Source organism: Cyprinodon variegatus, unplaced genomic scaffold (assembly GCF_000732505.1).
Source record: "Cyprinodon variegatus isolate N-32 unplaced genomic scaffold, C_variegatus-1.0 Scaffold347, whole genome shotgun sequence".
NCBI classification, from domain to species: domain Eukaryota; kingdom Metazoa; phylum Chordata; class Actinopteri; order Cyprinodontiformes; family Cyprinodontidae; genus Cyprinodon; species Cyprinodon variegatus.
This window is the reverse complement of record NW_015150800.1, coordinates 578,630-603,322: the sequence shown is the minus strand read 5'-3', so window position 1 is coordinate 603,322 and position 24,693 is coordinate 578,630. Positions and strand designations below refer to the sequence as shown.

Genomic DNA, 24,693 nt, shown 5'->3' with positions numbered 1-24,693 from the left:
ATATATATATATATATATATATATATATATATATATATATATATATATAAATTGTGCATATTTTAGGATGAATAAAATAGAGCTAAAGCACATCTGTCCTTAACATCGCATTCCAGTTATTAGGAAATACCTCATCTATTCTTAGTAATAGCTAAGTTGTATTAACATAGATTCTAAAAGTATTTTTTGTGTTTTCAGACCAATTGGTGCAGATATTTAAGAAAATCTAAAGTTAATCACACCCTAATTAGAATTTTTTTCAGACAAGAAAGATACGTGCAGTAAATCTATGATTTAGAGGCCAATTCTGCATCTGTTACTGGTTCCCAACAGTTGTTAGAAGCTACACTGAACATCCTAGTGGTTTGTACTCCATATACTTATACGTATATGCAGTTAAATACATGTGAACAGTACTATGATTATTGTTTTTGGAGGTACAGTACTGAGACATGTAAAACTTACTCACTTTCCATTTGAATATTGGTAGAATAGAAAATTCTAAGAAATGAAAAAAAGCTTTACAGCAAAAGCTACGCTGAAAGTAGAACCGCACTAGAAAATGAACCTCGTAGTGGAATAATGAAACTGATGCAAAATTCTTTCCCTCTCACACACATAGTGTGTTGTACAACTGTAAATATAAAAGTTTGTAACAACAACTCCTAGCATGCCTTGCAGCTCTGACGCGGCACTACAGGTAATAAAACCAAGAGGAAGCCCCACTCCGGAAGTTCACCACTGGTGCACCCAATGGTGGTTGAAGTCACTTGCATATCACTTCTTTACAATTCCTTTGAAAAAGAAGCCTTTTAAGCTTAAAGCCTGCAGAGACTGATAGTCTGCTGTTGGCTGATTGCCTTGTGGGTTGGTTAATGATTAATACATACCAATTGGAAATAAAGATTCAAATCATTGACAGTTACTAATGATTAGTTTAAACCCAGGTCTATTACTGGTGTAAATATTTGAATTTACTGGTAAATTAAGTTAACGATGTTTTAATTGATAATGCCAATTGTTAATTATAATAATTATAATAATTAAAGGTTGCTAGATCTACACCAATGCAGCATCTCCAGACCTCCTGCGTTACATTACTGCACAGCATGTTGTGTATATAGAATATGACAATATATTTTATATTGTATATTGCGTATTGCATGTTTTATAATGTATTTAGCTATAGACTTTGTATTCTGTATATATACATAATTTGTCTGCACCATCAACACAAAGTCAAATTCCTTGTAAGTGCAAACCTTCTTGGCAATAAATCTGATTCTGATCTAAATCAAAATTACCTAAAACATTGCTTCTGTTGTGGATAGATTCTATAATTTACAAATATTCATAGTCCAATATAAGGTATTGCACAACACAGTGACTTAGAAAAACTTTATTTTGCATACACAGAGTGTATACAAAACAAAATTTACTGACCCTGTGGGTGAAAAACTCATGGTGCAAAAAGTTATGTGTAAAGTTATGTCTTCTTCTGTAATTAATACAAACATGAGTCTATGTCTAAACTTTGCCTTTTTTCCAACCCTTTCTCCATCTTACTCTGTATTTTTGTCTCATCTAGTACCTCCATGCTTTCATTATTGTTCTTCTGGGGCAAGTCAGATGGTTAGTTACATAACCGTTATATGTAATATGTTATAAATACCAAGAAATGTTTATTTTCTGGTATCAGCATTTGCAGTTGATCTGTGATGATGCATGTATGCAAGCTTGCACGACTCTCCACCTGTCTGGGTGGTTCTTGTAGCTTTCATTGCAGGGGTATGCATTTCTCCCTTACTGTGTGCACACAGCTACTGTAAAGTTTTCGGAGCTTGTGTGGTGTACAGTAGTGGCATGTTTGTGTGTTTGCCTCTCCTCTCTGCTCTACGAACAGCAGGCCAGCTGACATCTCAGCGAGGATGGATTAGCATATCAAGCTACTGCCACAACTCTGCGTGTCTTCTGACAGCTACCTCACCCCCATGGGGTCGAGTGCAGCAAAGACAGGGGTATCATCTCCAGGACAGAATGCAGGAAGATCACAGTAGAGCAGGAAGGCACAGGGAGTGGTTTAGCTTCTCAGTCAGAGGGCCTGTTCATAACAATGTTGCTCAGTAGATTTAAAACAATCCTTGTTATCATGGCCCCTGAGCCTGCCAACTGTTTCTAACACAGCTTTGCAATGCTGCAATTTATCTAGTTATATTAGCAATTCATCATAACATTGCAATGCAGACATGGGTAAATAGGATGACGAACACTGGATGAAAATACAAACTATTTCTTTGTCTTAACGTCTTAGATCAAATCAGATGACCATTTGCTGTTTTATCAAAGGTTAGGATTGCACAAAGTATTTGCATTTACTGAATGCAAGAATAACAACATAACATAATTTACATCACAGTAAAGATGCATTTACAGTGCATTTCTTCATAACTTTACTAACGCGATTGTAACATTACCTTTTTGCCTACATTACTGACAAAAAATTAGACCAAATTTCCTGATATAGATTGGATAGGGTTAATCAAAGGTTTGAATTTACTTAATGTCAAAACAATGACGTATATATATATATATATATATATATAAAGTATATATGTAATCTTCTTTAAATCTATTTATCTATATATATATATATATATATATATATATATTTTTTTTTTTTTTTTTTTTTGCCTTTTTAATTGTCTGACCTGTGTCTAATGTTTTGAATATCCTTCTAGAGGCTCTGAAATACTGCAGGTGGTGTAACAGTTAGGTTTTTAGACCAATTTGCTCACAGACCTTATAAGTTCTGACCACAAATCCTTCATGAAACACAATCAGGGCTTTATGGAGACTTGAATACAGTGACCTTCTTGCCACTCTGTCCTTATTTGGCAATACGGTTAGGGCCACTGTCCATTTAGAGGACCCATTTGTGTTGAGTTCTAACTTCTAGACTGATATTCTGTGAAGTGCACCAATCCGTCCTGCATCAGAACATTCACACAACATGATGCTGCCATCCCTGTATTTCACGGTATGCTAGGTGCTCTTAGGGTTATCTACAGGGTTAAAGAGGCACATTACATTTTTTACAGCAATGCAAGTTGTTTAAAGATTGGGTTCTTTCTTCATCGTGAGCTACCAGGTCATGAATCTGATGAACGATACTGAGGCTGACAATATACACATGCAGACTTTATTTATCTTTATTGACGGTATTGATTTGTGTTTCCCTTTTTCAGATCTTTTAGCTTACATCATGTCCTAAGACCTGTTTTATCTAATTGAATTTGGTATTCTGGCTTTAATGCTTCTGGGTAATGGACTAAAAAAGTGGCTCATCACAGCTGATCTATAATTTGAACCCTTCCTGAGACACACACACACATTTCCACACAAACCTCTCTGCTGACCATCAGTCTATTCCATAGACTAAGAAGGGCTTAGCTGCATTGTATGTATCTACATTCTACATTTCTATAGATAGATTTTTCTTCTCAGGGTGTTTTATAATTCTACAAGTGGTTGTAACTTTGTCTGAATTGTACATGTGCTTTCTAAGCCTCGACTACAGTAAAATGCTGTGTTTTCATAATGAATATAAAGATTCTTATTTGATAAGGGAGTGCTTCATGTCTCTTTTTTCCTGAACAAAACAAGGAGAACTTCACTAAGTTAAAATATGTTTAGGTTTCTGTCCTTTGCCTGTTTTTCTTAAGCAGAGGATAATAGGTGGTTTGTTGGATGTAGGATAAGTTGCTAAATGTGTAGTTTTGCGATGCAGGAGTTTGCGCTTTATGCTTCTACTTCTTAGTTAAATATTTAGATTTTGTTTGCCACAAACATATAATGTGGTATGCAGCTACCTACAGTATAATGTTGAAAAGAAAAGGATTCAGATAAATTGTTTCAGTTTATGAGGAAAATCTAATCTTTAGATGGGTTCATTTATCAAAAGTATCTGATTACAAAGATAAAAACATTAAATCCCTAAAGCATTGATCTTACTGTCTCCTGTAGAGGCGTCCTGAGAGTCCAAGATGCCTGATTCTTGAAGGGACCTAATGCACGAGTCCACCAGTTCCAGGCCAGTCGTCAGCTCCTCCTCTATGTCCTTCTGTCCGTCTACATTGGAATAAACAAGTTAAAAAGAGATTAGCTCAGTTTATCTGTGTCAGCACTGCCACACTTATGAATTGCAAAAGCGTTTTTTTTTTATTTATAAACTTGCATTTTCCACTTGAAAATGGGGTCAAAATCCACGAAAACCTAGATTACTTTCAATGAACATTTCTTTTAGCTATTATTGTAAGGATGCTATCAAATAACACAGACAACTACTTAAAAATAAAATATATGTGTTTTAACTATTATTGTTTTAATTTGACATATGCTTTCTAACATTATTCCACTTCCTTTCTTTTAACAATAATTTCTATAAAAGCTGCATTCCTAAAAAAAAAAAAAACATGAAGGTCACCAACTGCTTGCAACCTTGCCAGCTTTTCTCATCGCATCAGATTTTATTAGATTTTATTTTACCCGTAGGAGCCGTGGTTAATTTACTTCTTAGGCTGTAGTGAGCTGATGTTGTCAGTTTAATGTTAAAATCATAGAAACTGTAATTTGGACAAATACTTAGAAAAGCATTTTACATCAAGTTTACATTAATGACAAAATCTAGTCTTAAATATTATTTATAGTACATCATTTTGTTATAGTCCTAATTATTATGATCATGTGTTGTACTTGTTATTGACATGGCGAAAAAATACAGAAAACTAGTGATAAATTTTAGCAAGTCCATTCATGTAATTTATATTACCTGGCTAGCAAAATGGTGAAGACAGCATTTCCTATGTTTTAGGAATAAAAAATAACAAGACTTCATAAAGGAATAAATCAGGCAAAAACTAAGTAAAAAAATATAGGTCTTGCTTTTGAAAATGCATTCAATCATTATTATTATAATTTTAAGTTTAATTTATTAAAAAAGTCTTAATGTTTCCTTATTGCTAATGCTTCATGGTCATTTTAGTTTTTCACAACCAACTCTAAATTTTAGATGGGTTATTTCTTATGTACATAGGGGCAGCTTGATTTGTAAAGCTCTACTTTTTTACTTTGATGCAAGTGCCATCATAATTAGAAATGTTTTATCCTTTTTTTTGTCTGACGGTAAGATTTATTTAATAGGAATAGACATTTAAGCATGAAAGAAGAAATCTGTAGGGGTAAACATTTCAGCACAAGAATATAATCATAAAAAAAAACAGATCCAGGGTAAAAGCTGATAATTCAGCAACAAATCTTTTGGGATTGAGGTCCACCTTGTGCTTAGATACCAGCCGTTTGTCTGTCAGACAGAGGCTGATAGCAGGCCAATGTCTTCCAGTTAGAGACGGCTGCCAAGGAAGATAAAAGCTTACAAATGAGTCTTACCAACAGCATTAATCTCTTACGGAGATGGAAAGAGAACGTTAATAGTAGCTGCCTTAGTGGGGGGATTTAGGAGGCCTATTTTATTGACTTCAACTGTTGCCTTTGCAGACTGATGCAGCTATTGGTAAAAACACTTCCAGGACCAGCTTTTAATGCTTCATTAAATTTAGGGAAGTCAGGTTGATTTATAGATCACCATTCACACATGGCAAATCAAAATAGGAACAAAGATAAAGAAAGTTACCTCAAAATCTAAATATTCATCTGGCTTTCAGTGTGTGGTTTGCATAGCTTCAAGTCTCAAATGGCCTTACTTTTTTCACATGCTTTGAACCATGCAGCTTATAAAAAGGTGTGGTTTTTCTGTGGTTTTTCCCTAACTGCCAGAGGGGGAAGTCACCGTTCCAAATGAGAGGATAAGGAGCAAATTTTCATTTAGTGCAAGAACATGCTAGAAGCAGACCCAACGGAAAAACAAATGTCCCAAATTCACACATTTGGCCATTTATTTGTCTCGTTGAACCTGCTGAACCAATGAAAAGACTCAGCTCAGCTCTAGCAGAGCTGAAATAAAGAGCCGACGAAGCCCCATCTTTCAGTAGAAGCTCTTACTGTTGTGAGCCAACAAGCTAACGGGAGCTAGCCTTCTTTTGCGTCTCTACTCTATGGGCTATATGTAGAGCCCCATATCATGCTGGTTTAGAAATGAACTTCGGTTTTCTTTTTAAAACTATTAAATTTAAAGATATGCTAGTCTTGACCATTATTTGTCATGATCTTAGTATTGATGACTGGATTATTGGTTAATTTTATTCACCTGCCTAACTGCATGGTTTCTAATCACTGCTCATCTGATCCACCTGCTCCTGCCTCTATTTAATTTGCTTGCATCCAGTTTATTATGGCCAGATTATTCTCATTCTCTTGTGCCAGTAGTGAGAGGGTTTTTAGCATACCTTAATGTTTCTGATTCCATGATCCTGATCTCAACCATCAAGCCTACCTGTTCCCATCTCAACTATCTATGTCTGAACTATCTTCGGACTCCTGGAACTCTGAGCCTACCTGCTCTAATCTGTTTGCCTAACCTGGCTTCGGACTCCTGCTTGTTCTCTATTCTCTGGGGCTGGAGCATTCAAATGGTCCAGAATCTTGTTGGCACCCCTTCGGCTAGATCCTACCTCATACTCAGGGTATGGGCTAAACTGTTAAACCAGGTTAGTGACTCACACGTTCATATTATCCTTCGTTAGATTTATGTGGTAACCTTTTTACAGAGTTTCCTGTGATAGATGCCTTAGCCACTGCTACTCCGACCAGACGTCGTTTTACTAAACGCTTTTTTAATTATCCCACTCTGTCTTGCATCAAAAACTGGGTCCTCTGTTATGAGTGACATTATTATTACATTATTACATGACATTATTACTGATTTTATTGATAATGTCAAATAAATATGACTTGCCTCAACCAGTTCAACTACCGATTATATTTTGAGTTTACAAACTCTCATTTTAATTTTGATTATTTTCATTTATTTCCCCTCCTGCATAGGAAATAAAACAAAAGGTCTATTTTCTTATTTTTCTATTGAGTTTGGAGTAATGAATTCATTAAAGTCCTGACTGGAGGAAAAATTGGTTTATTGTTAAGTAAGGGGAGTCTTTCTTTGCAGAGCGGTCAACCTAGAGCACAGCTGGCTGGGCACAGAAAGACGTCACCACAAATCCTTTTTTGTTGTGTTTGCTACCTCTTTGTTGGCAGAGGTCGCCTACTGTGCACCCAGCTAATCAATCTGCTCTCAATATCCTATAGATCTGAACATGACTGACAAAGAGACAGAAAGGCTAACTCAAGTGTCAACCATAGCGGGTGTTTTTTTGTGTGTGTCTTTTAAACTAAAATACTGTCAAGAAAATGGTCCAGCCTTGAAAGGGGTTTTCATCTGACTTTTAAATCATCTGAAAGTTCATTACTTTTTTTTTTTTTTTTAGGCTGCCATTTGTATGGTGCACTTCTTATCTGAATAAGTACTACAAATTATTTGGAAATGCGGTCTGAGCGCTACTTAATGAGAGCTGAAATGCAAGAAGAAAAGTAAGTTTTTCCAAAATAATTTTCTAACTATGTTGAAGCTATCTATTGTCCTCCAGCAGTTTCAGCAGCATATTGACAAACAAGCAACAAAGAAATAATGATATAAACATACAAGATTGTAGATCACCTTGGTTGTTCCAGCGAAACTTCTCATCTGATGAGCTGTAAGATACAAAGAATAAACACAAACCTTGGTTAGACATAGAGTGCAGACACTGATTTTATTTAGAATTAAATTGTTTTTCAAAGGGATGCCCATGCAAGGATTCTGTAGGATTTGATTCAGGTATATAGTATACTATATCTTGTTATTTTTCATCAAAATCCATCGCAAGCACAAAAGCTTTTAGGAATAACAATAAAAGCCTTGTTATTTTAAAGCCTTTTTTATTTGAAGTCAACTGACAAGTGCTCCCGGTAGAGCATATCATTTTACGAGCCCTCCAAAAGAAAACAAAAGCACTGTTGTTAATCTATGTTAAGGGGATTTCTTTTTTGAAAGATGTTTCTCTAAGATCTATGTTGCCTTGGAAAAGTTTTAGGTATGGAAAGATATGGACAAAAAATAAATCCCAAATGGTGGAAAGTTGCTTAAGAGTGGAAAACATTACTAGATAGGATTGCCTTTTATCAGTAAAGATTAATATATAAATCAGGGATGTACTGTGGTTACATTCAACACACTTGATCACCGACAAAGTAAACAATATTCTTACAAATCCAAACAATCTGAAGCATGTTCCATGTTAAACTGCCTCAATGATGGAAGATCATCTTAGCCTCCAGATGAAAGATCCATAAAAACTCAGCCTTTTCTTAGAACGATGAAGTTTCTTTGCTTGACCGATGAATAAGCACTACCAGCATACACTAACATCAGCAATGTTCAGTGTGGAAGTTGGCATAAGACCCAACATACATTTTTTCCCCAGCTTTTATTGCATTTATTGTCATTTTCTGCATTTAACCCATCCCCTTAGGGAGCAGTGGGCTACCTTTGTGCAGCATCCGGGGAGCAATGTGGGGTTAAGGGTCTTTGCTCAAGGACCCAGAGTGGAGGCTGAGGGAGTGGGGCATGATCTCAGAACATCAGGATTCCAAGTGCAATGCCCTAACCATTAGGCCGCCACTCCCCAAATTTTTATTTTAGTATATAAATGAAATCAGAGAAAGTATATACATATAGGAATCCATTTAAGCTGTATTTTCTGCTACGTGGAAACCAGGACCACTGTATTTTTATTGATGATTGGTCTCCATAAGTCTGCCATTCTATCAGATCCAAACCTGCGAGAGTCGAAAACTCAAAGAGGTGGTGCTAAGAAAGCAGTTGGTTCTTTGGAACCAGTTTAATGGTGAAGTGGTTATAGGGCAACTGAAACAAAACGGAGATAATGGTTTCATTGTAAATGAAAAAGATTAACATAATACTTTGCCTTCCCCTGAGAGGAGGGTATAACTATGTGGAAGCATAATGTTTTTTTGTTTTTTATCAGGGAACACTGCTGGTGGTATTTTTTTATGTTGTCTGACTTTAAAGTGAACACACACACACCCATCACAAAAACACACTGGTGACCTAAAAAGACTAGCCATAAAATGACAAATTCTATTGAAAACCTGTAAACATCGACCAGATGCCGTTTAATCATCTCACTGATTACCTCCACTCAGCGAGCGTGTATGCATAGTGTGACGGATTGCAGGGACCAGCCAAGCAGCACATGTTAATGGAGCCCTCTGCCAGCATAGCATCCCCTCATTCATCAGGCATTGTTATAACCAAAGACATACCCCAACATGTGTACAAACATGGGCACGCACAAGCTGTGAACTCCGAAGTCTTTCAGGACCGATGTGTTTACAGCGGACAAACAGCCTGGCGGTAACAGCCAGGCGTGGATTACTATCAGTAGTCTGCTCTCTGTAAGGTAGCTCACTTAACTCTAGCTGAGAGACCATTTTTTAAGAGCAGGACAGGCTGGATCTGTCTGTTTGCTGGTGTCAAAATGTTGTTTCATTGCTTTTGAATTATCTCAGTGATGGTGAACCATTGTTTTTACCCTCGACTGCCTGTGGGTGACCAAGTTAAAGCCAAATGCAACCTGAGTGTCCGCATGAACACCTAGCTGCAAACTGTGAGGAAGTAGGACACATGTTGTTAGCATCAAGTAGTTACATGAAGAGAAGTCGAAGGTGGGGAATAAAAACAGCCCAGAGGATGTCAGAGTTCTGTCAGATAAAATTACTATTTTTTTTATGAAGAACGTACAGTATATAACCACAACAATAAATACAACACTAAACACTCATATGATGGTCTACAGTATTTACATTTTTATGTAAAATAGACAATTCTCTTTTTTCTGTGATTTTGTCAAACCAAATTTAAATTGCATTTTTTTGCCTAATTAATGGCTAGCAAGTGATGATACCCAAGTAACATGTTTGGCTACAGTTCTAACTAAAGACTTAGTTGTTGTTTTTTCAATTGGGTGGAAAAGAAATAATATATACCACGACATTTCTTAACAAATACAAACTCTATGTTTGTCTGTCCTGCTGTTTAAAACATTCCAACCCTCAAGACAATAATTTGTGAAATAATCTGTTGTTGCTCTTATATCTTTTTGGGGAAGTCTCTTCCTGTTTATCACACCTAAAATTATGATATTTTTGTCAACTCCTCCATTCAAATTCTAACCTTAGCTTATTGCCGACTGGGTGGAGTGCATCTGTGAAAATCAGGTTTTAAGTCTTGCCCTAGATTCATTTAATGATCCCTTTCTTTTGCAACACTTCAACAAAGACAACATTGTTAAAGTGTATGTCTATTACTGTAGTTGTCCTGCTAACAGAGCGGAGTTGTGGTGACAGTGGAGTTCTTGGCTCTTTCAACTTCGATCAATGCTCCTCTTGTGCAGACTGTCAGTTTGGGTAGATTGTAATCTTCTCTTTAGTATTGGGTTATCTACTTTCCATTTTCACTATAAACTACATCCTTGGCAATCTTAAGATTCTGTTTCCAACACTTCAAAAAATGAGCGATATGGATTAATATTAAATTGCTCACAGGAATACTCCATTTAACAATGAGGAGAAAGAGATTAGTTGCAACAATTTTCTTTACTGGTATCACAGTTAGAAAGGCTGAACAAAAATTAATGGCAAGGCAAGACAATTCCAAGTGCCTTACATGAATTAAACAGTAAAACAGAAGGAAAACATTTGGTTTACTTGGGCCATATTATAATGCGTTACTTTTTATTTGGTCTGTTGTTTAAAATAAGGGTAAAATTTGACTGAAACTTTGTAATGTGAGAAAATTCTAATACTTTTAAATTGTTCTGCAAGCAAGTCCATTCATGCATTTTCCGTCATGCTTATCCCAAGGGGGGTCGCAAGGGATACTAGTGCCTTTCTACAGCTGTCTACAGGCAAGAGGCGGGGTGTACCCTGGACAGGTCGCCAGTCCATCGCAGGGCAACACAGAGACAAACAACCACTCACGCACACCTAAGGAAAATTTAAAGAAGCCAATTAACCTAAAAGTCATGTTTTTGGACTGTGAGAGGAAGCCAGAGTACCTGGAGAGAACCCACGCATGCTAACTCCATGCAGAGAGAACTGAACCCAGAACCTTCTTGCTGCAAGGCAGCAGTGCTACCTTCTGTGCCACTGAGCAGTTGTTCTGCAAGCAAGTCATTTCTTTTTTAACAAACAAACAAACAAGAAGATACCAATGAGCTTTAATTTAGTGTAGGATACAGAGAAGCTTGATCATTTTCTCTGTGAGCCTAAACAGAGGAAGCCTATAGGAAAAACCAACTGAAGAAAATTAGAAAGCCTTGACTTATTTCAGAATCATCCAGCAGACTTTAAACTTGGTCAGTCTACTTTGCCATGCATCTCATAGTTCCATCTCCACGGTGAGAGAAATACGATCCTCACCTCTCTTCCACACAGGTAAAGCTTATCATTTCTCACTAATTGAAACAGCTCACTGACCTATTGGTCCAACATGGAGAGTCAAAGAGTCAGTTTTATTTTCCTTTTTCCTGCCTTTGAATCTTTTTGAAGCATCAATAGACCCTGACAGAGTAATTAGTGGAACAAGAGCGGACTAATTGACAGTGTGATCAGCTCTCTTGCTGCAGGTCACTCCACGCCACAGTACCTCATCACTGCTAATGATATAATGTAGTCTGGGGGCAGGTGTGAGAGTGCCTATTTTTGGGTGTTCACAAGGCAAACCTGAGCAGAAGGACACACATATGTTAACAGTAATAAAAAAAAAGACAAGAGTGACTTTTTGTGGTCCCTTTAGAAGCCCCTATGTATTACAGCACAAAGCATCACAATCTAAAGCATAAAAGGGCAACGTGCTGCTTAACCTTTTGGCAACAATAAACCAATCCTCACAATGCCTCCAGATTATTATTTTTTTCTTTGTTTATTATTGTTTTTATTGGGGGATGGTTAGTGGGTGCTGAAGCAACTGACCTTATTAAAATGGGCTGATGGAATTGGACAAACCTTCCCTCAAGTGTGAAGTCTTACTAAAAGAAGGTTTGTCCTAATTTCCTAAAAACTGATAAGTTAATTAGAAGGAGGTAATTAACTGCTCCTCTCTGTCCCGAATTAAAGTAATGACATTCCTGCAATCATTTAGAGCTACCACTTTGTTTTTTGTTCTACTTCAATAGTCATAAAACATTGTTTTTATTTCCTAGTTTCCATGGACCACACCTAAAAGATAATAGAAATTTTAATGTTACAAGAAATATCTGAGAAACATTTAGCTTCTCAAACTACAGGAGATGATTTAACTGTACACAGTAAAATTATATAGGCGATATTTACATTTTTTTTTCAGCTTGGGTTTTCAGGGTGGCCTGCAAAGATTACTTTTGACCCATATTTGGCTTACGGCAAATAAATAGGAGGCTATGTAAAGAGACATTTTTCTTAAATCCTTCAATATTTTAGGACCCAAAGTACTAGTCTGAGTTTAAATCAGGAACCTTTGCAGCTTTCTCTGGTTGCAACTACTCTTTCCTCTGACAATTAGGCTACCACTCCCACAGTCACTCCTCTTCTACTCAGAACAGATGTAGGGCAGGGCTAATAAATGCCTTTTCAACAGATTCCCCCCACCTAAACCAAGGATTTTGGAGTCTCCTCCTCAGCAAAATGATTGTGTCTCAATAGATTTATAATTTTGCCAAATTCTTTTTTACAGCATGCGTCTACTGAACATTACTAAGTGAGATGTTAACAGCCCAAAAAATATAACATTTCCACAGCTTAACTGATATTTTCAGTTTATTTTTCTAGTTTTCTCAATGTTATTTGCTTGGTAAGGTTCCTCAAAAGACCTCTAAGGTCATTTAAGAATAACTATATATTTGTATATAAACATGTTTTGTCATCTACTGGCATTTTCTTTGTATTTATTCAATTGAGGTTTATTAGAGTAACTGGGACTAAACACAAATGTGCAAGACACATGAATGATTTTTATTTGTGGAATTCTTAAGGTGATACTTTTTATTATTTCCCTTCCACTCACAATTATGTGCTAAATAATGTTGATCTATCATATAAAGTACATAGTTCAATGACCACTCTGCCTGGTGCAACTGTTTAATTGCTTGTGAATGCTAGTAGAAAATAATTCAATCACATGGATGGCAGCAGCCCAATGTATACTCTAAAAAGAAAATGCAGCGCTAACCTAAATTGATTGCTTCAATTATTAACAAGTACTTGAATTAAGTTTCCCCAACTTAATTTAATTAAGTTTACTACTTACAACCTTAATAAATCAAGGATGGAATATAAGATATGTGCCCATGATGCAGGATTTACTACTGTAGGACTTTTAACAACTGTCTCCTCAATTAAAAGAAAATGCTCCTTTAAAGAAAATTAGCTAGGAGCACAAGACGCCTTGTAATGGTCAGGTCTATGGAGAATAACCTCACATTCCCTACAGATTTGGAATATGCTCTCTGATTTGCAACACGTCACATGACCACAGCATGTAACACTTCAGACAGCTAAGAGCAAGAAACTGATGCCACAATTCGCACAGGCTAAACACATCTGGATGGTATTCTGTAAGACAGTAAATGGCTTTGAAATTATCAGCTTGAGCTACTGGATTTTGATAGTAGTGGGTAGGGCTGGATCGTACCAATGATGGGACGAGGCCTTAGAGGATAAAATTCTGGCTCACTTTAGGCCACTAAGCACTAACTGTGTTGTCTAAGCAACACTGTCAAACCTTTGTATTGCTGCAGATCAGGTCTGCAGCAATACAAACCACACCGTACTCAAATATTTGAATATATATATGGTCTACTTTAAGCAGGATAATGCACCATGCCCCAAACCTTCATTTGTGACAAAAAATTCCCTACAATTAAATGGCTTTCCTATTCACCAGATCTAAGTCGAACCAAACTTTTTAGGTAATAGAGGGGAATCCAATCATGGATGTCCAGCAAACAAATATGCTGTCAGCATGAGAGAATATTACCTAGATATGCTCTAAAGTTACTGAGAAATTACGCTGACAATTTAAATAATCTATGTCATAGATTTAGGAATCTAAAGAGGTTCTGACTCCATAATAACAGGTGGGACCTAAATCTGTGCAAAGTGAATGTAAAATACCAAGAAGAAAAAAATTATCCATACAGTTATGATTAACAAATTTGGCAGTGGTGTGAGAGCTCCACCTCTGTGCCCACTAACTATAAAATGGATCCATTACGCTGTGTGGTACATAAGCAGCTATCTTTGGAGAGAAAAAAAAAAGGCGTGTTAACATTAAGAAGAAAATTAAACTCCGATAACTACAATAAAGCACAAAAAAAGAGAGGTAAAAGCTCTCCATTACAGCTCTTGTACCCAGTTAAGACTCTTAGTTAAAAGCCCTGCTTGATATTTTCAGCAGGATAATTGAACGTTGAAGTGTAGCGCTCTGACGTTTCAAAGAAGCATGAATTCCCTGTTGCACTCTCTGACCTGATATTTTAAGCTTTATGAAAATAAAAAAATTTGGCTTTTTGGGGCTTTTCTTATTCCATAGGTAATAGTACAAATTGAACCACTGCACTCTGGACTGAGGCACTACAGGGCGAAAAAATAGAAAGGAGAGGGAATGAAAGGAGAGAGATGGAGAGCAGAAATATAATACAGAGACAGACAGAGGCAGGACAAAAGAGGCACATAAAGGTGGAGAATGATAGCGGTAATATGATATAACACAAAGAAAGAAAAAAGAGAGGTAAACAGCAGAAGAGAGGCTGAATATGATGGCCAGAGAGAACAAAAGACATGAGAGCTCTGCTAAACCCAATGAGAGAGGCTTAAAAGAGCAAATGCCAGAGATAGCAATGAGAAATCCTGTCATTTTATCCACCCAATAAGCACATTCCCAACTCTGTCAGTATAATCCATCTATTTCAATGCCTTCCATATTATCTGTTATCTGCACTGACCACCAGGCCGACCCTCTTGTAGACAGTGGCGTAAGATAACAAGCACCATCCAGAAAAGGGAAGGGAGCCCTTTCTGGCTCTTGGGAGGCATCAAACAGTGGCTCAGCTTTAGTCAACACTAATTTAGATTCAAACGCTAGAGCAAAACCACGGTTTGCTAATTTACTCAGGGCCATTTTCCAAAAGCTGCCCTGAAAAAAAAGAAAACATGCAAAACCCACTCAAAAAAACCGAAAAGCTTTAAATGGGGAGGGGGAAAGGATGACTCCTGCAAATGTAAATTCGTTTTTTTCCCATGATTTTAATTCAACATAATCGCCGGCTGTCAGTAGCAATGCTCATAGTTGACTATCTTAGCTGTTCACATTTCAGCCCCCTTTGATTCACACAGTCACAGCCACTGAAGTTGGGCTTTTAAATAACTTAGAATGATGCAAATAAGTCTAAATTAGCATAAAACATGCCGATGTGAAAAGACGTAAAGCTCCCAAGTTGGTCCTTTTTAATATCCACAAATACCTCATTGACATCCTGTCTCGAAGTTCTTTTGGCCATCAATTATCCTGGCTTTATACATAATGATGGATATTGGCAGCAATATCAGCTCCTGCTGCCAGAAAACACAGTTACACTAACATTGAAAATAAGGGTTGGCTGTCAGGCTATGGTAGGGATGCCTCTTTTTGGACTGACACAGTTCAATAAGTAAGAATCAATGGACATAAAATTATGCTGATTGGTATGAAAAAACGGCTTAGTGACCTGCAATGTTTTGAGAACAATCTGGCTAAGAGAGAAGCATATGAGGACAAAGGGATTTGGATAATAATGTTAGAAAGTCAATAAAAATGACTCAGCAACCTTTTCTCAATGAACCCAAACAACTCAAAGGTCTTTTACCTTCATGATTCTGGCATATATTATTTTTCCATTACGTAACAGACAGATTCTGTTTGATGAAGACAGTGAGATGCTGAACCACAAAAGAAAAGAAAAGAAAAAAAAACACCTCATGCAGCCCATAAATAGACTTTTTTTAAGGACTACTCTGGGTACAAAGTTCATAAGAGCAGTGACGGCTTAAGGGCCTTACAATTAGAGGACAGGTAAGCTAGCATGAGTGTGTTTGATCTATAGGAGAAAGTCTGAGTTTTTCACAAGAACAAAGGCGTTCTCGCAGTAGAACCACAGTGCCAACATCTGTATCTCAGTACAGTGCAGTAACCTTAGTTCAACCCCACTTGGAGAGCCATTTTAGGTATCATTCCCTTTCTGTCCTCTACACGTTCCTCTGCATTGGCATTACTGTCCACATAACTTAAAATGTTTTTCTCACCATTCTCTTAACCTTAAAGATGGTGACGTGTGAAAATCCCTATAAACCAGCATTTTTAAAAATATTTACAAGCCAACAATGGGCCTTTATGGACTTCAATTCAATTCAATTCAGTTTATTTATAATGTGCCAATTCACAACACGTCATCTCAAGGGACTAAACAGTTCACCAGATCATACAGTCAAATTGATTCAAAGTTTTCTTTCTAAGGAAAACCAGTTGGTTGCATCAACTCATTGACTGGAAGGCAATCCCTCACACTAAGCATGCTTGTAGCAACAGTAGAGAGGAAAAACTCCCTTTTAACAGGAAGAAACCTCCAGCAGAACCAGGCTCAGTGTGAGTGGCCATCTGCCGAGGCCGACTGGGGCTCAAGGAGACAGAAGCAGAGATACAAAAAGCAGCTGTAAAAGGCGGCCCCATCCAGGAAACACACAGCCAGGCAGACAAGCTCCGAGCCAACTCCCATGTCAGAGGATGGAGAGAGCACATCCAGCCAGTCACAGTCAGAGAAACAGGACTACACTGGAAAACTTTAGCAAGTTGTCTACACAATCTCTTTATTCCTAAATGTAATTAATTTCTTTCATGTGATTCCATGAGGCATTGCATTACCTGTGACTAAAGACCTAAGAACATCGCTGCATGTTTATTAATAAAAAACAAAATTATTACTTGAAGAAACTGCAGTCTAGGTATACCTAAGCATACATCTGACTATATCAGCTCACTAGACATGAAACAAAATGATCCAGAGCCCCAATAGAACCTTACAATATATTATGAGTCATACTGTATAGTCAGAGGCATTCAGGGGCTCCGGCTCTGGTTTTCAGTGTTGTTGTGTCCTTAGGCAAGACACTTCACCCGCATTGCCTACTGATGGTGATCAGCGGGCCCAGTGGCACAAGTGTACGGCAGTGATCTCTGTCAGGGATCCCCAGGGCAGCTGTGGCTACAATGTAGTGCCATGATCAGTGTGTGAGTGTGTGCGTGAATGTCTCCGGACTTGAAAAAGCGCTATATAAGTACGTGCCATTTACCATAGTGGTGCAACAGTGGCTCTTATTGCTTATTCTTACCTAAAGCAATTAAACTTGGATTTTGATTAACAGTTCACTAAAAATATTGTAGATAAACAAAAGAAAGTAACAACAAAAAATGAAAATCCTGTTCAATGGTTTCTTAGTTTTTCATCAATTACTGACAACAGGCATTGCCTGTGACTGATAATGAGATTTCTGCATTTACCAACATGTAGTTTAAGCCACTATTTCTGAGCAAAACAATCAGGCTGTCAAGAATTTGTGGAGTGGTGTCTTTAAACTATGGTTTTCAAACATGTCCATAGATGTTCAAAAGGATTAGTTCTGTGCTGATTGAAGGCAATGCAAGAATAGTCATTATTTTAGCTTTAACCTGTATGTTTGGGGCTCATTATCCAGACACCAGGCAAAATGCTTAGTTCTAGGATTTCTTAAGGGTTCAAGTTTCCTCATGCTTCAAAGCGATTTCAAAACAAAATGAGACCCCCACTAAAAACCCCTATATACACCTCACTATTTTTAAAGCAGGTATAGTGCTGTTTTCTTTAAACAGATCCTACTTTTTCTCCTGTAAACACTGAGCTGATTTCAGCAGCCAAAAGCCTTAAGCTTTGTCTCATTGTCCTAAAGGAGGGTCTTCCTGAAATTCTTGTGCTCGACAGAATATGCCTGTCATTTTTTGGTGTTCTTGTGGGTTTTTTTTTTTCTATTTTTTATTTTAGTTATCTTTTACTTTCACCGAATGGATGTTGTGTTTTTGTTTTTACCTTAAGCTTGTTATTAGTTTTGCATTTGCCATATTCTGTTATTTTTAACACCAGAGGCCTTCCATATAAAATAAATTTTTCATTTTGTCTTTTGTCAGTTGTTTTATAGGTGATTCCTCTTGCTTATGTCTTAGTTCTGTTTTTAGTTGGTCTGGTCTTTACTCATTATTTTTGGATTGCTGGATTGTTTTATTTAGTTTTTTCCTCCCAGTGTTTATCTCAGATAATTTCTCCATCAGCCAGAAACCCATGTTAACTAGTTAATTCTGTGCACCTGCAATTGCTCTTTTCTTCTATCATTTGCACCTGTTCCTTCTTCTACTTAAGGTTTCAGTCATTTTGTAGGTATTTATTAGGTTCTCAGTCTGTTTTCCATAGCTCCTCAGCTGGTAATGTTTCATCTGCCTGAAGGACTATATTATGATCTGAAAACTCCCCATGCTCCTTCCATCTACATTGTGCCTCCGAACAATCAAATTTTAAAATGCTGCTGAATTCTAGCAAGGCTTTTATCATCATGATCATTTTGAGGGTGTTCAGGCAATAACAAAGCCCTGCTCCCTCCTCTTCTATTAAGCCAAACATGTTTCAAACAACGGCCAATGGTGCAATCAGAAAGGGATGTTCCTTGACCTTTGAGACACCATTAAATGGTCATGATTGGTTTTCCTGTTGTTTCTACCACCTAGATTACATGTCTAACCAACCTAAGGTTGTGTTTACTTTTGCATCTGTGTCATTGGATGTTGGCTACAGCCCAAAGACCTTAATGTTTGTTTGTTTTTTATAAATTTGGCAACTTGGAGAATAAAGCTGTTTGGAGATGGTATTTTTGCCCTAACATTTAAGGTAACCATGCTTTAACGATGCTTTTACTGAACTATGTTCAGTATAATGCCAAAAACACTTATCCAGCAGAGTTTATTACCCCTAACGTATGCTGAACAGCTCTTAATTCTGAAGGTAAATGGGAAAGTAATTGAAGGTTTGCACTTTAAAATGGCTATTGGTCTCTTTAGAGGTATTAACAACTGCATCATAGGTTCTGACTCTGACACAGGTGGAAAGGATACCCAAAGATTACCCGCTGCTCTTAAGCTTTTCGTTTTTAAAGTTTACTTTGGTTGACAGTTTCTTTCTTTTTGCTGTAATGCTCTGTTTTCTGATCCACTTGACTCATACAGGTATGGAAGAAGTCTCAAGGAATTACTGTATATCTTCTGTGTTGTCTATTTTTGGTGGTTTTTTTTGTTTTGTTTGTCTCTCTTTTCATGCACTCTTTCCCGTCTCTCTCTCTCTCCCCTTAGTTCTTATTCCCATTTTCCTTTTCCGCTGTATACTATTTTACTCACCAAATAATGTCTGATAAAGTTTAATATACAAATATCAAGCAGAACCTTATAGAAACAGTCATACTTGTCTGCTGGTGAAAGCAAAGCTGTTGGGCTATCAGCTACTGTAGCTGTGGGACATTAACTCCCAGAGCAACGTATATTGGCCAAACAAGAGACAACAAAAATCTAATCCAATAATGTTTCAGTAGAAATGGCAAGTAGCTGTAAGGATACCAATAAGTATACCAGCATCTATATGTAGGGAGAGCACTTATTTATAATTTAACATGCATATCCTGGCAGGAATTGTAATGCTGGACAGCTTTAGCAAAGGTTGTCACCTTCACCGGATGTTCAGCATATTATTTTCCTTGGGAATTGCCAATTCTGACAGTATCCATTATTCAGCAAGCACTATTTCCATTTGTACATTTCCATGGGGAGACTATTTGGCAATATAACATTTAATAGAAAAAAAAATAAGCCAACCTTGTTCATAAGAAAGCTGAAAATCAAAGCAAAGTATCTGACAACAACCTGAGTTCTTTTTAATAAAAAACCTCCAAGTGTATTTGTGTTGCTTACATAGGTAATAGCTGCAGTTTGTTGAAAGCCAGCAAGAGAAGCCTGAAGAGGATATGACCCAAAATGTGTGACCTTTAGCAGTAAAGATGCTGGTGTTAGAGCTACACTTTGTGTGTTTGCTTCGGCAAACAGTGTGTAAATGTCACAACTTTTTGTTCTTTTATCCTCAGCAATGAAATTGACAGCAAGTCCCCCATAAACCTTGGGAAAACTGCCCCATAACAAAACACTAAAGAGCAAGCATGACAAACCGGAGTCACTTCAGAGACCAATGATTCACCTCCAAGCAATATTTCCTACAACAAATACCAGCTTTTTACAGTACACTAACCTCCTGTGCTCTAGCTTCACAAGAAAGGACAGAAAAGTAATATCACTTAGTTTCTAATAATTGCAGAATGGGTGCAATGTCCTATAATTCCAATGTAATTGCAATTTCCAAGAGAAAAATAAGCAATGCAGCCATCTATTTTTTTTTTTATGTCATTACACTGCCACAAGTACAGAGCAACAAAATTTATTATCTGCATTTAACCCATCCCCTTGGGGAGCAGTGGGCTGCCATTGTGTGGAGCCAGGGGAGCAGTGTGGGGTTAATGGTCTTTTGCTCAGGGACCCAGAGTGGCAGTATGTGGGAGTGTGGCTCTTTTAAAGTAACAAGCCTATATTTCTACACCTGTCTATCTTTAGAATGTTCATTTATTTGCCCTGTGCCTGAAATAGTTAAGAGTTGGATGTTGTATCAAGATGGACTGACAAAGGCTATTAACCAAACCCTCACAAAACAGATCAAATAAAAATTCCCACTCATTCCTGAGTTCCCTTGTTCGGTCTTGGACAAACTGTCCAGTGTGTACCAATATACTAAAATAGACACCTGCCTCTCAGTGATGCTGACATGGCATCCTTTAGACAATAGCTGGTTGGGTAGCTCTATCTATCTGATGTTATCTGGTCTAATTCAGATACCATCAGGTATCAGCATTCACAACTGAATTAACATCTTCAGAAATATAAAGACTAAAGTGGAAGTGACTGAAGTGAATCAATAGAGGAGGTGGACATATTCTTTAACCAAATTCCACTTCAGTCTCAGCCAACTAGCTGGTTGTCTATCTATCCTATGTCTTAACAAAGAACAGTAAAAGGAGCAGAATTTAGGAAATGTACATCCTTGGGTTCCTAAAGAGAAAATTAACTGACCCTTAGGAGCTAAAATAGGCACATTATATGATAAAGTAGGGGCTCAAGTTCGTTCAAAGTTTACAAATTTACCAAATAAATGGGAGAAAATGTATAATAACCCTTGTATAATAGCCCTTTGTAAATGAACTTATAAAATTAAACATTTGATTTATACAGCTGCTACTTACCCTTTTTTAAAGACTTGATGATGCAGTGGCCTGATATAGAACGAGTTTGATACCCTTCCTGTAAGTGCTTCCTAAATTGATATTATATGCCTTTTTTTTTAACATCTTTTTAATACTTACTCAGGTGTGTGTGAATCAGAGTAAAATGTGTATCAATGTGTGAAGAGCCTTACATCACTCCTCTAACATATCTTTACATGATTGTCAACTGTGGCTAAGGTGTTTAAGGTGCTTATTGCAGAGGTAGAAGAGGTTGAGTGTATCGCCCTGTAGTAGTTCAATGTTATCATAGAGGTCGTTCTCGGATTGCTTGGAGCTGCATATTGAAGTTGATCACTGCTTGACATGCAGGAGACAATGCTGCTTTGCATCAGCAAATACAGCAAGACTCATCATCCTGCAGAGGTAGAAACAAACTGAGCTTATCTCTACCATTCCTTTTGCTAAAACAGGCGACCAAACGGGGCTTCAGGCAGTCAGCAGGGAAGGCCAGAACAGTCCAGACAGCCCATTGTGGACCTCTAATTACCTCCTGAGCAGGAAGATGGAGCAAACCAGTGCTCTCTGTTACCAAACCTTTTATCTTGGCCACTCAGATAAATTCAACCTAATTACACTTTATGCAGGAACAATGAGTAACTGTTGCTGCTTTGTACAGGTACTATCTAACTCAGCTGCATCTCATATCTCAGGAGAGAGCAGAAATGAACAGGTTGAGAATGTCATGAGAAAGCCTCAGGAGACTGCTAAGTACAATGACTCAGAGTAGCTGTGTGGTGCGTATTGTATAAGAGAATGAGTATGGAGTATGAAGTTCATCAAGTCAAAGTGGGCTGGAGTATGACCTTTTAAGGGCTTGAGTAATGCACTGAATTTGGGAGCTACAGATGGTCCGACACTAATATCAAAGCCTGAAATTGCAGCTTTTCTAGACTTTGGATAGGTCCAAAAGAAAACAATTAATAATGCATACATATTTAATATACATTAAATATACATTATGAACTTGAAATGTCATTTTTGTAGGGTGTAAATATTATTTACATTAAATGAAAATTTATTTTAGTCACTCATCAAAAGAGAAAAGACAAGAGAAGATGCTATTCATTTTAGGCTGACTACTTCATTGTGACTTTGTATAAACTTGAACTAATCATGGTAGAATGCATTTCTCTCTTTCATTAAATTAACAAGCTGCACCCATATTATCAATCAGCAGACATCTAAGAGCTTACTGGCTAAACCGAACATATCAGCTTGTGAGTCAGGTTATTCCCATCTTAGCCATCCTTGATAAGTAAACAACTGGTTAGAAACTTATAAATAGGATGATTAACTGGTCTGTGAAAGCACTAGATTACAGTAGCCATTCAAAATCTTCTCACATCCCTTGATGGGCCCTTTGCTGGTCTTTGGCTAGTCCTCAAAAATTCCTTTTTAAACATCAATCTTTGTATTAAAATATTCTTTCTGTCATGATTTGTGGATAAGATCTAAACAGAAGCATCATGTTTCTGTAATTAAGTGAAAGGGTTGAGTCAGAGTAAAAAGAATTGCACACCCAGGCGAAGGAGGGGGTCACTTAAGTGGCTTGAAGTAGGAGGGGATTGTGCTGGGAGTTGCATGGAAGTGGGCTGCCATTCGGCTGGTGTTTGACTGGAAAAGACCATTTTGAATGGCTGCTACTGTATAGTAAGACAATTTGTGGATAAGCTGTCAAAGTGGGAATGATACTCAAAGTTAGCTATCTTTCAGTGAAAGTTAGGCAATTACACTAAACATATTCTACTTTTAACTATGTAGGTGCGAGAGAGGAAAACCACAGGCAGATAACAGGAAGGCCAAGCATGGTACAGCAAAGATACTTGGTTTTTATCATTTAGACCTTTTAATTTCATCTGCCATGGAACTCACATACTTTGTGAAAGTTAAAAGGAACATAATTGAAAAGGTGACGTCTGTATTAACAGTTGTAATTGCTGGAATAAACCCTAAAACTGGCTTAACCATCAAGGTTGCAATCCATTTAGTGTTTGTTTGAAATAGTAGTAGGAAACAAGATATTTTATTCATTACATTAACAGAGTGAATCACTCTATTTACTCTAGCAAGTGCAAAGCCATTAATTTTCCAAAAATGCTGAGATTTAAATCTCTGCCGATTAAGTCAACATGGCGTTTCTTGGATAAAATAAGTTTCCGTACAAATCCTTTATTAGCTTGAGTCAACAAGCAGATATATTTTCACTAAGGTATGGTAGAGGCAGAAAAGAAACACATTAAGCTCCACTTTAGGAAGCAGGTAATAAAATAATGCTGCATTCCAGCACTGCAGCAGCAGATTAGAATGGAGGCAGGACAGTGAAGGTGAAGGGAGATATCCATCTCGCAGGCTTCTGATGCACGGGCACTGAGGTGAGGAGGAGTGGAGCTTCATTTTCCTCCCCATACCCAGGAGGAGGGAGAGAAACACGAGACCCTTTGAAGCAAGTGATTAAAGCACAGCAGGATAAGGCACAGCTTGCCATTTCTGTTATGCCGACCACATGCCCCAAACAAATGGCTAGGGGAAGAGGCGGAGGAGGTAGAGATCGAGAGAGAGAGAGACAGGGAAGCAGAAGTCTCCTGTGACCCACTAAATTGGTCAAGCCGACTACCTAGTCTGCCAGTGTGAGAGGCAGCCATTTTGACTTGAAGCCAGGAGTTAAATAAGGGGTGAGGAAGAAGCCATGTTTGCACTCAGTGTGAGATCCGTCAGGATTTCCGGAACCCTTCAGTAAACTGCCCAGATATTTTGGCACAAAATTTCCTTCTTACGAACATATATACATAATTTCAAAACTCACTTTAAGGGAAGGGCTTTTCTCAACTCAACCCATAAATGAAAAGGAAAAATACTAAACACATAAATAACGGTAATAAGTCAAACACTATTGATGTCTTGAGAGAGGGAATGAAGATCCTGAAGAAGTATAAAAACCTCAGCGATGAGCTGAAAAACAGACTTGATTGGAGATACAGCTGTCGAACTGTCTATGAGAAGGGGATGAGCAGATTAGACTTTCTGAGGAAGCTTATGCCCCGTCCACACGAAGCCGAACCCTGGCCTAAACGCACACATTTTTCACCAAACCAGCCTCTCATCCATACGAAGCCGGCGTTTCGGGGGTCTGTAAACAATCTTTTTTTTATTCAGCCT

At 37.5% G+C, this 24,693-nt stretch overlaps 1 protein-coding gene across 10 annotated transcripts in view; it reads right to left on the bottom strand.

Moving 5' to 3' along the window:
* The window catches only part of LOC107091684 (catenin delta-2-like), a 196,579-nt gene that overhangs the window by 91,467 nt on the left and 80,419 nt on the right, over positions 1-24,693 (bottom strand). For 5 of the 10 annotated variants that reach the window (XM_015385752.1, XM_015385751.1, XM_015385753.1 and 2 more), the window contains 2 exons: positions 7,655-7,704; positions 4,012-4,128 (listed from right to left, as the gene is read on the bottom strand). In XM_015385752.1, the coding sequence (XP_015241238.1) occupies positions 4,012-4,128; positions 7,655-7,704 (167 nt within the window). The remainder of the gene's footprint in view (positions 1-4,011; positions 4,129-7,654; positions 7,705-24,693) is intronic. The other 5 variants (XM_015385755.1, XM_015385756.1, XM_015385754.1 and 2 more) reach the window with 1 other exon arrangement.